The 15,273-nt window shown below is 39.8% G+C and overlaps 1 protein-coding gene across 1 annotated transcript in view; it reads left to right on the top strand.

Annotated features, from left to right (window-relative positions):
* Positions 1-8,756: 8,756 nt before the first annotated feature.
* Positions 8,757-15,273, top strand: part of kcnab1a (potassium voltage-gated channel subfamily A regulatory beta subunit 1a) — a 68,254-nt gene continuing 61,737 nt past the window's right edge. The window contains exon 1 of the mRNA XM_026296994.2: positions 8,757-9,330. Coding sequence (XP_026152779.1) covers positions 9,044-9,330 — 287 coding nt within the window. The 5' untranslated portion in view covers positions 8,757-9,043. The remainder of the gene's footprint in view (positions 9,331-15,273) is intronic.

The raw sequence follows: 15,273 nt of genomic DNA on the forward strand, positions 1-15,273 counted from the left end.
CAGTATTTATTTCAAACCCTGTGTGATAGGTTGACTTTTTTGCATGATACCACCTCTACTGTGTACAACTTTACTGTAGTACCACACATTATAATTACAGTCTTTCCATTGCACTGTAAGGAAATAGCCACATTACTGATAAAAGATAAAGGCAGTTACGACACAAGGCAAACTGCCCGTGATAATTAGACTAATTGAAAAGAATATTAAGAGAAAGAGCTGGGTGTACCATGCATCCTGTGTACGTGTGTGTTCCTGTGGAGTGCAAGTCTGCATTGCACACTGTATCAGTTTGCGTAGGGTTCCAGGATAAAGGACTTGAATGACGGATTTTGTCCTTGCTAGAATTTCCCTCTTCGTCACAATGACATTACAGAGAAGTCAGATTGGGTTCACTTTGTCTGATGAATCTCCACAGCCAGAAAACCTGAGGGACAAGTTGAAGTGCTGTGCACAGGCCTGTGTGATGCAGTGTCAAATATGCCATATACCACTTTACCCAAACAGACCTACATTAGGTTCCCAGTATATAAGCCCTAACCCTGGTAGCATGGAAGCTCTGATATTCTAACAACAAATATAATGCATACTACTCTTCCTACAAATGCTGCTACTAATAATGATGTTAATGTAAACTTCTTTAGTTCCAGTGCTTGTATGCTTTGGCAAAATCACAGTATCAGTCCCACTGTTATCTTGTGATACACTAACTCAATAAAAAAACATTATTACAGTCCGAAGACATGCAGGTTAGGTTGATTACTAGCTGAATAATTCAGGACTGACACTCCATCACTAATCTGTTCACTTGACCTCTAAGGACACCAATCTCTGGGTAACGGCTTAGATATCAGGAGGATATTCAGACCACTGAGCTTAACCATAAGGAGGCATTTAATGGATGAGTACACAGACATCTAGGTCTGGTAAAATCTGCCAGTGAGAGCTGTCATTTCCATAGTAAAAACAACAGACAACCTTTGTCAGCTTCTGACAAAATCAAGGACCTATTGATCCCAAAGTTGTGAGAGGCCCTCACTCTTCTTCGTCATTTCCTCAACCTCCTGTTATACTTTTAACAGGCTGACTGAACGTCTGCATGTGTTTGATTCAACTTGTCTTGAATCATGTGTTAAAGGGCCACATGGTTCCTCTGCTTTCCTGCAGTACTTGAAGCAGTCCAGAATCTCATAGGTATCCAATTCCTCTTCGCCACACAAACAATGTGTTTCCTGGTTCCTTGTAGTAACCTTCAGTTCATATACTTATCCTTGCTTTGAAAAGTGCTGTTGTGATGGTTTCTGGTGCATTCGGGTATTAAATACAGTTTACAGTACATATGTACATAAAGTACATACAGTACAGTTTACAGTATTTATGTATGAGTTTATTTCCCCCTGGTAGGTAGCCTGATCTTTGCCTAACTGGCTTTGAATTGTTTCTGCCCTGTACTCCACTTTAGTCTGCTCCATGTACTGATGCAATGTGGACTGAAAGAACTTACCTAAATGTTAGTTGTATTGGTTTCTTCTAAACCTGGTGTCTGTAGTTGTCTGTCACATGCAAAGTAACATTTATTCAAAATACCTGTACCTCTATGTCTGTGTCTGTTGGTAGCAAGTGGAGGAGAATTTAAAGTGTACGTGAAGGTTGTCATGAGCAAATCTGTAAAGGCTGTTTGGTGCTTGTCTGTACTTGAATTATAAACTTCCAGTAGAAAAAACAGACTCAGATGCAAACAGTGAAAAACTAAACCTTAAAGCTTTTATATGTGAATATGCGTTCAAGTAAGACTGCAATGCCATATTTGCTTTATAAGTCACACTGTCAAATTATCCAGTCAGATGTTTGTGGAAGACATTTGAAATACTACAAATATGTAACATAGTGCATGTCTCTGTGCTCACATTTTAATCTGTGCTGCAGCCAAATGTCTGTTTCCACATCGTTAAGCCTGGTAATTTTGTGTCTCCCCACACCAGTGTGGAGTCTTATGACACAAAGAATGGTGTTAAGACTTCAAGACTCTGTAGAGTCCAGGAGGTGCATAAATATAGCTTTTCGCTGATACCAGCCCTAAAGATAAAAGAAGCAAACTGTGTGTGCCAGTGCACATGTTGTGTTTAATAATTGTTTATAGGTCTCCTGGAAACTATTTCCACTATGTTAATTGTCTAAATCCACAGTGTATTTCTTTGTTTAATTTTTGACTACCTACATGTCACTGTGTCACATTTACAGTATGCAGTTACTGTGTACAGTGTATATCATTTCTTATGTATTGTTTTAGCACCTGGATGTATCATGTATTCAGTGTGTGTGACAGACTGTGTATGCATTGTTGACACCCTGGCATGTCTTTTTAGGCTAGGGCAGTCCGTGACGAGGATCCTGTTTCAGGCTGGATGAGGCTATAAGAGAGCAGAGAGCACACTGCTCAGACACACAGAAAGAAAGAGAAGAAAAAAAAGCTTGGAACAATTAGTAACAATAGAAAACAGCCTTGGAAGAACAAAGTTCAGGAAATTGAGGGTTGCAGAATAAAGCCAAACAGAAGTGAGACAGAGCTCGCTGACTGAACTTTGACGGCCAGACAAAACGAGCTTCCTTACACATACATGATTTTGGAGTGATCAAAACTCAAAAGGGGACAAAGGACTTACAAACACTTGGAAACCTCCTCTTTACCTTGCTCCCTGAGCTCTAAACCTGAGGGGAGTGGGTACCCTCTGGGACCATGCTGGCTGCCCGGAGCAGTGGCGGGGGTGTTGGTGGTGGACACCAGCCATCCCACGTGCATCGCAAACACTCTGTGGCCTCTCTCAGTGGAGCCAAAGTCCACCGCAGCAACTCTCAGGATGCCAAGCGCAGTTCCTCCTCTGTGAAGCATGGGGCGCAGCACAGACACAAGGCTGCGTTGATCAGAGAGATGGAGACCAACTGGTACCTGAAAATGTTTGGATTGGGAAAAGAGGAGACAGTTGCACATAAGACTGGCATGCCCTACAGGTCAGTTAAGCCCCATGAGCATGTGTGTCGGGGAGACAGAGTTTAAATAACCACCACAGGCTGTATTCAGCACAGTGCAAAGACCCTGAAGGCCTAAGTATTTTACAGCTTGTGTGCTTGCTGATACACAAAATAATTTGGCCTGATCAATTAATCTCACAAATTCTCACACGCTCCTTTACAGACATGCACACAAGTACTCAGGGCTTTTTGCATCTCTGCACGTCATTATCACTGACAGATTATTCAACTATAATTTGTCTGGACCAACAGTCCTGTCAGATGACAAGTGGTTCCACTCCTGCCCTATCATTTCATTTGTAACGGTTGTGTGTCATTGCTGGTCATAAGGATCTTTAGCTAACAGTTGTCACCTGATCTGGCTGTAATGCTAATAGCCAGCATCTGTCTTGCTGCATTAGACTGTGTTGACATCATCTAACACCATGGTGACAAAACATAAGGAGGCTGGAGGGAGTATTTTGATTCTTGTTTGTGTGATAGCAGACAGAAAGCACCAATAGCGTTGGTTCTCAGGTTATGATCCGCTCCATTGTCTCCACTTTTGGAAGTCAGACTATTAGTGCAGCAAATGTTGTTAATCTTTTTTTCTCATCTCTCCCCGTCTCCCTCTCCTTTCCTTGTTTCTCACACATGGATATTTTCAGTATTGGGTTACCCCTCCCCATCCTTTGCCGACTCTTCCCTCTCATCACTCTATTTTCTTTCTTGTCATTAATGTCTAATCCTTCTGAGTCCCATTCCAGTCATTCAAGTCTCATGCTCCACATCCTTTGGTCTTTAGTTGAGCTTTTCTCCTTTCCTCTTATCTTCTCCTCATGCCTCTCCCTTTATTCTCTAACTTCCCACTTGGCTTTGGCTCTGCTCTTGTTCTAATTTATGAAAACAAAGCAGAGTAGTGACAAGGGATGTGGATTATAAAGAAGCAAGGGCACAATGTGGTGGAAAAATGATGAGGTTTTTCTTCCAAATATGTATATTTATAATACATTATTTATGTAAACAGGCTTCATGTAATTCTGCTTTCCATTTGTAGTAGCAAAAATGTTTGGCAGCTGAGCTATGCTGAGTGATGTCATTTTGGTGTTATGTATTTGAGAAGTAACAGAACACATGGTAAATATCACAATATTTGGCTGTTGCTTATATAGTCTGAAATTAATCTGCAGGATGAGGATGTTAATAGTAACTCATCAGAGACTTTCCTGTTAATTACTTTAAGTCTACATGACAAGTCATTGTTTTCCAGCAAAATTTGTTAATAATAATAGCCTGTTAATGTAATTGCCACAAAATCATCCAAAAGGTAAAAAGCTGTAGGTTTCCCCCATTAGCAAGTTTATCTCAAAAATGAATATTGTGTAGTGTATTTTAACTAAAAATGTAGGAAAATCACCTCTCATGTCAAATCAAAACCCAGGTTGACTGCTGTATTAGATTATTATTGCATATGTGGCTCTAAAAATATTTAAGACTTGGCTTGATGACATTTTGGTGGCTACACACTTCACATGCTTTTCATTTACTGGGTCCTGAAGATGCGATGAAAGACTCGTGGCTTTACTGAGAGCCTGACAGGTGCACGTGGAGTAAGAGAGGTTAAGAGCTCCCTGTAGCACCAATAAAAAAGCACTACACTCAGGAAATAAATATAAAATTAGCATCACCTTCACACATCACCACCACAATCACAGAAAACCACATATTGTAATTCATTCCCTGTGGAGAATCAATATTGATCTTTTGATTTTTGGACTGAGTGTGAATCCATTATTTAATGTGGAGTGCGGTCTTCTAGTTGAAAGAACAGCACACTCCAGATTCTGACCTAGAAAAGCCATGAGGATGAGATGAACCCCCTCCAAAATTCCCTTCCTACCAATCAGACAACTTGTGCCTTGTGCACACACACATGCACACGCACATGCTGACTGCCAGCTCCCCTCCGAAACCTTGATGTGAATGCCAAACATGACTGGATATCGTCTCTCTAATTTGAATCAGAACAATTGCTGTGATCTTTAGCTCTCCAATGATTTTACATAAAAACCAGGGCAGAATATAACCACAGCATTCCCAGACTTTTATACCAGAGCTAAAAATAGCCTTGTTTCTCCCTTAAATATCTATTATTTTTCATACCACAGACTAATGCTAACTTGCTTTCTATGAAGGCAAAATATTTGGACAATATTCCCTCATAATTATTTTTGTGCAAGAATTTAAATAATTTTTTTCTACCAAAGGTAAACTGTATTGACTTTTCTGTCACAAACGAGTATTAAGACATCATAAATCTGACTTTAATGGGTGTATTGCTATTGCCACGATACTTATGCTGTGTTTGGACTGCACTGTTCAGTGCCTACTTTATTGTTCTGTACTTGACACAAATCCCAAATCTGGTTAAGTCCCAAGTCTTCTGAAGACAAGTCCAAGTCAAGTTTGAAGTCACCGTGTGTAAGATTTACAGTAAGTGCGACTTAAGTCCATGGTCCAAGTCCTCATGCGCAGGCGTTACCACCACCACTAACTGTAACTGAAAGAGACACTTGTCTTGATGACGCCTTCATGCTGCAATGATTTTAACAAGCCTCGCATTAGTATTTGCAACACAGAAAATTTGCTATTGTTGAGAACATTTAACATCAAACAGCTTCTTCAGCCTTCAGCCTTTCTTCCAGAACACTAAGCCCCAGTTTCTCTCCAGTAAAACCTGACTGGTTCAAATGATAATGACAGCCAACAGTATTAGGGTTATATTTCCTCATAACACCAGAGACAAAGGTGTGGTAACATGATACTTTTGCATGGAGAACAAAAACACATGATCCAGTAGAGCTTGATGAATGAAGCATGGTGATGCTACTAAGATTAATGTTTGGTTCACACAGCAGACATTTTTTACACTTACAGAAGAACATGTCGAAGGTATCCACGCCTGAAATATTTTTTATATTAAACTAGATGCCATTTTTCCTTGGGTTCCCAAAGTGAATTTGAATAGTTTGTTCTCTTTGTTCGTCTCCCATTCAGTAATTTAGAAGATAAGAAAACCAGAGAAGTCTTAGGACAGCTGAAATGTGGGTTATGCAACACATCACGTAGTATATTTTTCATACAGTCTATGTAGTCAATGTAATCTATAAGCCCCTCGCACTTCATAATAATAATGTGATTTAGTGAAGAATGTAGGCCATCACATTAGTGTTAAACAGAAGCAGGACAGTCCCTGAGGGCAGGAGACTGATCAGTGGCATAATTATCGCTGCCACACAGTCAGACAGCAGAGAAAAAGCTTCCTCATTCAAGTAAACAGCACAGAATTATTGTTCTAAACACTGCATGTCAGTAGTGACAAGTCACAGTGTGGACTAATCTTTTACAGTTCATCTGCAATAGTGGCATAAAGTGTTGTATTGTTGTTTGCTGCTCTACTTATTCTGTTTCTACCTGCTGTTCTCATTAGATAATTATCAGACATATGCAATCATTATATAGGGATTCACTCACTGGAGAGAGTGCATGGGGGGGTGGTGGGGGCAAAATGAAAGGGACTGAAAAAGACAAGTAATTAGTCTCAGGAAACCTGATGGAGAAAATTAATAATGAAATTAGGAATAAAACTGCCAACTAAGGAAGGTGGATAAGGGGGGAGGAATAGAAATAAATGTCTGTTACTTTTGTCTCTCCTAAGGTTTACTGCCACAGCTCCCAGCTAGGACCCCCCCCCCCACCACCAACTGTCCTCACCATGGCCTCTCCCCCTTTTCTGCCTCTTTACCTCCACTCGCTTTTTTTTTTTTTAACCTGTGACTCACCTGCTGAGCGGCTCAAAGAGAATGTGACTGTAGTTAACACCTGAGGCCAAAATAAAAGAGAGAATAACACAGCCAGAAAAAAAGAGAAAGAAAAACAAACAGTGAGACAAAGAAATAAAAAAAACAAGAAAAGAAATGGTTGCAATACAGCACTAATTGTTTATTGTGCCGATATTAAAATAGATGGTGTATCCATTACACGTGTGTGCATGAATAGACTCCATGTGTGTTCGTCTCTAAATACACTGTAAACACACTCTGGCATTACATAAACTCAGCTGACATTCCTGCTGCCAGGCAGGATCTGTTTTTCCACCAATACTGCTGGACAATGGACACAGCTGCTCCTTTACAAACCCATCACACTGGTGTGTGTGTGTGTCTGCGCGTGTGTGTGTGTGTTTTAATAGTACAGTCACTTTAAATTTGATATTTTAGCACAAATAGCTGAACATATATTCATGTTACCTCTGGTGCAGCTCTGGTCCCTCTTGAACAAAGTTTTTTAAAAACTGTGTTAGAACATTACTGTTGCAAATCTTTCATTTGCACAGTCTTTTTTTACAAATTATGTGAGGAAAATAAAGAACCTTAATCCAACATTAATCTCTATATATGTGTGTATATATATATACGTGGACAAGTTGAACATATAGTAGAGGCAAAATGAAACTAAATGGATGGATTTATATTTTGATGCCAACAGTGTATTCACAACTGGTTAAAGATATGAGTTAGTGAATTAATGCTTCCATGTTGAATATAGTGGGATTATATTTGTTTCGAAAAGGTGAATGTGTGTACATGGCAATTGCAAAATTATTTGCTGTGTTTATGCAGTGACACTGTGTCTAAACTCAAATTTCCTGATATGGGAGAATGGCATTCCTCATGATTCCCACCATCTACTGGAAGACCAGACATGATGTCATTGAAAACTCCCATGAGGAGGCCAGAGGTGAGAGATTATGTACTGTGTGTGTGTGTGTGTGTGTGTGTGTGTGTTTGGTGTGGGTGTGTTTGAGAGAGAGAGAGAGAGAGAGAGAGAGAGAGAACTGGGCAGAGAAAGAGGTTTCCTCGTTTTATTTTGTGGTGCATGTCATTACAAAAACACTGCCCTCGGACTACGTGCAATTGAGCATAACATGCTGTGGGCTGCGTGCGTGTGTGTGTATGTGTGTGTGTGTGTGAAACAGTGTGTGTTTAGTTTAGGTGTTTGTTATGGGCAAAACTCCAGAGTACACTTTGTTTAGAGACTGAACAGAAAGGGAGGGCAGTGTAAGAGCTGGAAGACAAAAGAGATGAAATAAAATAAAAATAAAACAAAAAGCTTATTGGAGGGGCCAGGGATGGAAAAGCGAGCACTAAAACACATAAGGTACACATAACTAGTTTTATGTGTGTGTGTTGAAGAAAAGGATAAGCGGGTGACATAAATACTGCAAGAGTGGCAAGAGGAAACCAGGAGTAAGTGAAAGGGATTGTGACAGAGGGAATACTGAGAAACAAAGGAGGGATGATGGGGAAAGTAAGAATAGGGCAGAGGGTAAGAGGGAGCTGGAGAAAAAAAGCAGGGAGAGATGAAGATGGAGAGAGAGAAACAAACAGGGAGAGAGAGGAGAGGGAGGGCGGGAAAAATGTCCCAGATTCCCATGCCATTTAGCAGGGAGCAAAACCAAACTGAGCTTATAATGTAGACTGGCTGAGCAGAGGGCAAAGTGACAGCACGAGTGTGTGACAGAGCAAAGGAGGAAAGAGGGAGAGACATAGATATAGAGTGTTTGTGTGTATCTGCATGTGTGTTTGTGTAACGAGAACATATGTGGCACTGCCAGTGGAGGAGTACATGTAAGGAAAAAGCCTATGTGGATGTGCAGCCTTCAGACTGGACTCATGTTTAATGATGGACTATAGATTTCAGTTTTTTATCTTTCAGATTTTATTTTTCCAAATTGAATTTTGCTCCATTTGTTCTTTCCTTTTAAATAAGTGGAATGTTTTATTTGGCGCTTCATCCAGTGGAATACTTTCCTTTGAGCTTTAATCACACACTCATACAAGGGGTGCTCTGCTCCAATGTAGCGCTGTGTGGGCGAGGGGCCTACCTGGATTTCTCTGCATGTTAGTGGGACAGACTCACAGGAGAAGGGACAGACAAAAAGAGAGGATAAAGTGAGGAAGAAAGCTGGAAGATGTACCTGTACAAAGCAACGTGCCCGGAGATCCCCAACCCGAAGCAGAAGGGGTCCAGGGGTCAGGGCGGAGGTCATGGCGGGCTCCAAGCCCAAGGCCCTGGCCAGGGGAGGCTCGTCAGACAGACATCCATGGGGACAGGGCCTCAGCTCTACCCCCCTCTCATGTTGTGGACGTCAAACAAACCCAACAGTGTGTTGGAGCTCAAGCAGCTGGAGGAGTTTCTTAACTTCCACTCGTTGTCGCTGCACGACACAGTGAAGAGTCAGACAAGCATGGTTTACAGGTAACATTTCTTGTTTGTGTCAATGTGTTGTGTTGTATTGTATTTTATAGTAGCTCCTTAATACTCAGAGGCTCGCGGTTTCATGCTAATTGGTTGTCATGGCAACCCAAACAGCATCACTATTGAGGAGTGGACTGGCTGTTGTTGCTCACATGTTTCACCGCGTGCTGGATTGTTCTGTCTTGTTGGTATAGGCTACTTTTAATTATTTGCTGACAGAGTTCTACATGTTGTGGGAGAGGAACTTGTTGCTTGGGTTGGTGGTTGTTGTTTGAGGGGCTTGTAGTTCAAGTCTATAATCGCAGAACAAAAAGATGGCACACCTATTGTCCAATGGACTGCATCTCTATTTATAACTATTTTAAGGTGACCCTTTTTATATTATGCAATGCCCATTGACATCATGGGGTATATTGATCTCAGTGACAGACTGAACTCTCTACTCTCAACTCTACCAGTGCTTGTTTAGAGAGCTCAGTAACTCTGATCTGATCTATTACTCAATGAGTTATGACAGTCTCATTATTTAAATATTACTCTCACAATCAGTAAAAAAATAAATAGAAATAGTAATAGAGATGAAATTTACATTTTTTAAATTCATGTTATGAAGTGCCATATGTTTCGTTCTGAACTGTATTACAGGTGGCGTGGCAAATTAAATTAAAGTTAAACACCTCAAAATGTCAACAAATTGCATAAAGTCCAAAATAAACAACAGCTGAAGCACTTGTCTGCCTTGTCTGTGCATTATAGATTTTTAAAACATATAATGTATCAGCAAATGTTTGCGCACCACACCATGCATTATCAGAATGTATACATGCGCAATATCTTATACAAAATATGGGTTAAGTCATCCTTCACATAGCTCATGTTAAATATTAAATGATTTTCCTGCAGAGTTTAATGCACTAAATGACCCACAAATGTGCTGTTTTTCTTCTAGTTTGTCATCTGTGAATAAGCATCATGTTGGTGAGCGGTTGGAGTGAGTGTGATTGGGACATTGTGGATCACTGCTCAGCCCTCAGGGTTGAAAGCATTATGTATCTGCTCCAAAGTCATTGTGTTGTTGTCTCTAGTGTAGAAAAAGTAGAATAATGATCCAGAATAAAGAATTTAATATTTTATATCTGTTGTTGACTGTAGCTTGTCATTATTGTTAAACCTTTATTTATCTAAATACTTTTTTCACCTACTGTCTGTCCTCTACAAACATTGTTAGGCACTTTACAGCACCACAGGAACCACATATATTAATAGCTCATTGTGCGTTGTGTTGTTTATCTGCATAGTTCTGAGCTACAAGGAAAACCACCAAAAATCCAAGCTCCCTATTGTTTGAACGGAGCTAACACACCATTAGTCATTAATCATTTAATCTTGCCATTTAACAAATAAAAGAATTGTCTACCAATGTCTACACAGAGTGGGTTAAAAAATGTGGCTCTACACGTGTTTTATATTTGGAGAGCCTGCTGGCTTAGCATTTCCATGAACTGTATTTTGGTCATTTGAACAGCCCGTCCATTCCCCAGGCTCCCTGGTCACTGATTCTGTGGGTATATTCTGCTAAGATATTTGACTGTGCAACAACCAGTGTAATAATAACACGGCTTATAGATATTCTGTTGTTGGCACAGAGGAAATGACTGCACAAAGTGGGACATTTCATCACCCCTCTGTGTCCACCAATAGAGAGGGAGAAGTGGAGAGCAGGGAGTGAGATGGCAGTCTGTATCATAGTTGGGTCAACCAGGCTGTGGGAGCTCATATGGTCATTTGCTGTCAGCATTTTGCCTTGGGACTTTAACATATGTACATGGGCGTGTGTGTATGTGTGTGTTTGAAAGTTTGTGGTTATTGCCATGGTAACCTAAAAAAAACCCCAAAACAACAAAAATACAGCTGGTCCACATCTTTTTCCAGGTGACCATGTATCAGTGGTCCAGATCAGTGCTGGGCACACACACAGAGGAAAGAAAATGTTTTGAATGAACTTCTGAAATGGAAATCTTTTCTATAGCAGCAATTATTTAACAGGCAAAACTTGCAATGACTGTGTTGAAATAAAGAGTCTATAACAAAATACTCTTATGAACATATGAACTCCCCAAAGGGAGAAATGCAAATAAGTACAGTGCCCTCAGTGGCCTTACAACTTCCTTTAAAGCTGCTCTGGCTCTGTGGAAGCAGAGGCTTGGAACCCCTTAATATAAAGAAATGTCTCTCCACCAAAGCATTCTTCAAGAAAAAAAGCTAAAGATTGGAAAAATAAGTTATTGAATAAAACTTAGATTATCTGGCTGTTCTGTGTTGTTAGTCCATGCACATACCGTAACGTTAATTCTAATTTATACAAAGGGGAGTGATGGGCAGAGTAAGATGAGACAAACTTAGGAGCCTTGGTTTCACGCTGTGCCCTCCCATGCCCTACAGCTTATTATATGTGAGTGTGTGTGTCCGTGCAGGTCATGAGTGTGTGTGTCCGTGCAGGTCATGAGTGTGTGTGTCAGTGCAGGTCATGAGTGTGTGTTTTCAATTGTGAGGGAGTGTCTATATGTGTTGCTTTTATATGTGTGCATATTCATGTATTGTTAATGTGCATCTGGGCCATGTAGCCATTGATGACTGTGTTCAGTGCAGATCATGTGCATTCAGCATTTCCTTGGGGATAATGTGGAGAATGTTAGCACTATTTATCTAGCCCGGGCCAGATATTGTCTATGTTAGAAAAATAAAGATCAGAGGACCTGATTTAAAGAAAGTTTTAAAAATGTATTCTGTCAGTCAGTGGATATTGGTGTCACCACTGTATGAACATCCAACACAGATTCCTTCAGGTGTTTCTCTTGGCTCTGTCTTTCTTCTTCTTAATGTTTCTCCTTAATAATTTCTCTGTCAAGTCTTTTTTCACTGCATTAAAGAGACTACAGCTGGTACAGTTCTGACTCACGTCACTGTGAGGATGTGTTTTTCCTTCTTTGGTTGAAACACTTGATTTGTAGCAGAAATAAACTCTACAGAAAATCACACAGGATCAGATACACAATTTTCATTTTATTGTCATTGTTTTATTGATTTGGTTACTGCTCTTTTGATACATTTAAATGCTGCATTGTACCGATTCAAATTGTTTAATGACGTTTTTCTCTAAAGAATTAAAAGCATAAATCTAGTACATCCCTTTTTAACCTGAATGTGAAACTACTTGGGCCAATGCACTCTGCTGATTTTTGATCACAGACACTAAATTAAAATGGACATTAATTCAATAATCCCTGTGGGGAACCAGATTAATCAAAAGCCTGTGATATTATTAGATGCAGAGCAGGGAATGCTGGGCAAGGGGGTGAAAGTGAAGGGGCATTTAGACCTCCAGGGGGCAGAAGGCCACATTATGAAACATATGCCATGTGCTCTTGGGTGTACCAGAGTGTGTGTGTGCAGACAGTCTGGATGTTTGTCAGTCCATCTGATTAAATGAGCTCAGCCTGCTGATAAGCTGTGGTGTGAAGGTGACAGTTACAGTGTCCCCACAGTTATTTCTCTACTGCTCTGTCACTCACTTTTTTGTGCCTCTCTTCTATATTGTTGTTTTGGTACATCAGTCATTGTTTTTGTGTTTTAACCATTTTTTTTTCAGATAACTACTGCAGTTTTATTTAAAATGTGAGAAATAGATGCAAAAGCTCAATTAATTCAAAATGTGTGTGAGCTGCACTATTAAATCAACCCTCTATAGTTTTACAGCTGAATTATTGTTGAGGTATGTTATGAGAGGCTAATGTGTAGCAGAATAAGAAACAATCATTGCATCTTTGCTTTCAACCACAGAATTTTGCCACAAGAGGAAGATACAGTTAAATGTAATTTAAAAAAAAAACCTCTTGCAGCAGGAAACACAACACAAATGCCCTAACACATTTTGGAATCATTTTATCAATCATGTTTAATCATTATTTGCTCCAGGTGTTATGTTGGATTATGCGTCTATATGTGAAAAACATGTGGATACAAATATATGTTTGGGCAGCGATTTCAATCTTGTTCTCTAAACTTTGTTCTGTGACTGTGAGCTCCAGCACAATGAGCACAACAGGACTGTTTGAAGCCCCAGTAAAAGAAAAGGGTGAAACACTAAAAGTTTATTGTCTACAGCCTGTCACAGAGCTGTCCTCTCTGGACAGAAGCCATGTGTTCACTAACAGTGTTTAGACTCTGGCATCTGCCTATGTAAGGAAAGGCTGTCCAGGCATGCAAGGTTATTTATTACGGAGCAGCTTCGCTAGGTACAGAAACAGCTAGTGAAAAATTGGTGGAGAGTAAATGGAGATGAAATGGTGAAGAGAGGTAAAGAACAAATAAGAAGCATTTCAAATGAAAAAAGAAAATAGAAAACATTTATACGCTTTTTGTGTGTGAGGTAGTTTGTGTGTGTGTGTCCTTAGTCAGACGAAGCTGCAGCGATGAGCTAATTTGTTAAAATGATTCAGAGCAAGAATTTGCATGTCACACACATAGACAGACACACAATCAGACATACACATACGTGTGCAGATAAATGCGTCAATTGCTCATGCTTTATTCATCTTGGAAAACAAGTGAATATTTAACATTGGAGCTGTATTCTCACTAAATACTTAATTGCTCCAGAGGACACTGTGCGTGTGTGTGCGTGTGTGTCTGTGTATTGCACTACAATCTTACCTTTATATTAGTATTAGTATTAGAAACGTCAGGACATTGCAGTTTGAACCGGGCATGCATGTATATGTGTGAGCTTTTCTTGTTTTATTGTGTAACTATTAGCTTCAAGATACATATTCAGTAGTGTCTGTGCTCACATCAGTGTGATCATATGCCAACACCTCAAAGTGATGTTGAATATATTTAAGTACATTTTGTTGCACAAATTTCTTTTGTGCCCAATAACCACCTGTATTTAACTGTATGTATATGTCCCGGCAAAGAGCCCTTTTTATTATGAATGCTTTAAGGCTGCTGTGATAGCTCCTCTGGTTTTCCTTTGGTTTACAGGCAGTCATGTAATAAATTGCTCCAGAGAGAGAGAGAAAGAGAGCGCCTCATTTTGTATTTACCCAATAGGCAAATCCCTTTACCAGGAGTTTTATGATTCAGTTAATTCCATAAAGACAAGTGGAGGAATGTTACTAAGTGCCTTCACTATACTAAAATGCATTTAATGCTTTTCTACTTCAGAAAGAAATATTATATGTGATTAAACAATCTTATTAAATAGTATATCTTATCGGTAATACACCAAAGAGATTGATAAATAAAAAATGCAAATAAAATATTTAACTGAAACATCCAAGCATTGTAAAGATGTCACTTTGGGCTCTTGGATAGAAGTCTCTTTCATTTTTACAAACCAATAAAAAGCAATCAAGTCATCAAGAAACCAATGAGGTTTTTAATCCACAACACATTAACACATTAAAGCATAAAAAGGCCTAATAATAATCAAATCCTAATGATAGTATGACAATCACAACAGCCATGTGACTCGCACTGACTACTTTTGATACTTTAGGTACATTTTGCTAATTATACTTTTTTTGAGGATGTATTCTGTAAGTAATATTTTCAATGCAGTGTAGTTTTACTCTTAAAGGGGGTGTTTTAACACTGGTGGGCCACATGGTGGGGAAGTGGGTAGCACTCTTGCATCACAGCAAGAAAGTTTCAGGTTTGGATCCCCCTTGACCCAGATCATTTCTGTGTGGAGTTGACATGTTCTCTGTGTGTGTGTGTGCCTGGGTCTTTTCTGGTGACTCTAAATTGCCCCTAGATTTGCCTGTGAGTGTTTGTCTCGGTGTCGTCCCTGTGCTAGTCTGACAATGAGCTCCAGTCAGCTCCAGCTCCCCCCATGACCCTGGATGGCAGGAATAATCAGTAGATAATGGATGGATGGAG

This window comes from Mastacembelus armatus, chromosome 13, assembly GCF_900324485.2.
Source record: "Mastacembelus armatus chromosome 13, fMasArm1.2, whole genome shotgun sequence".
NCBI classification, from domain to species: domain Eukaryota; kingdom Metazoa; phylum Chordata; class Actinopteri; order Synbranchiformes; family Mastacembelidae; genus Mastacembelus; species Mastacembelus armatus.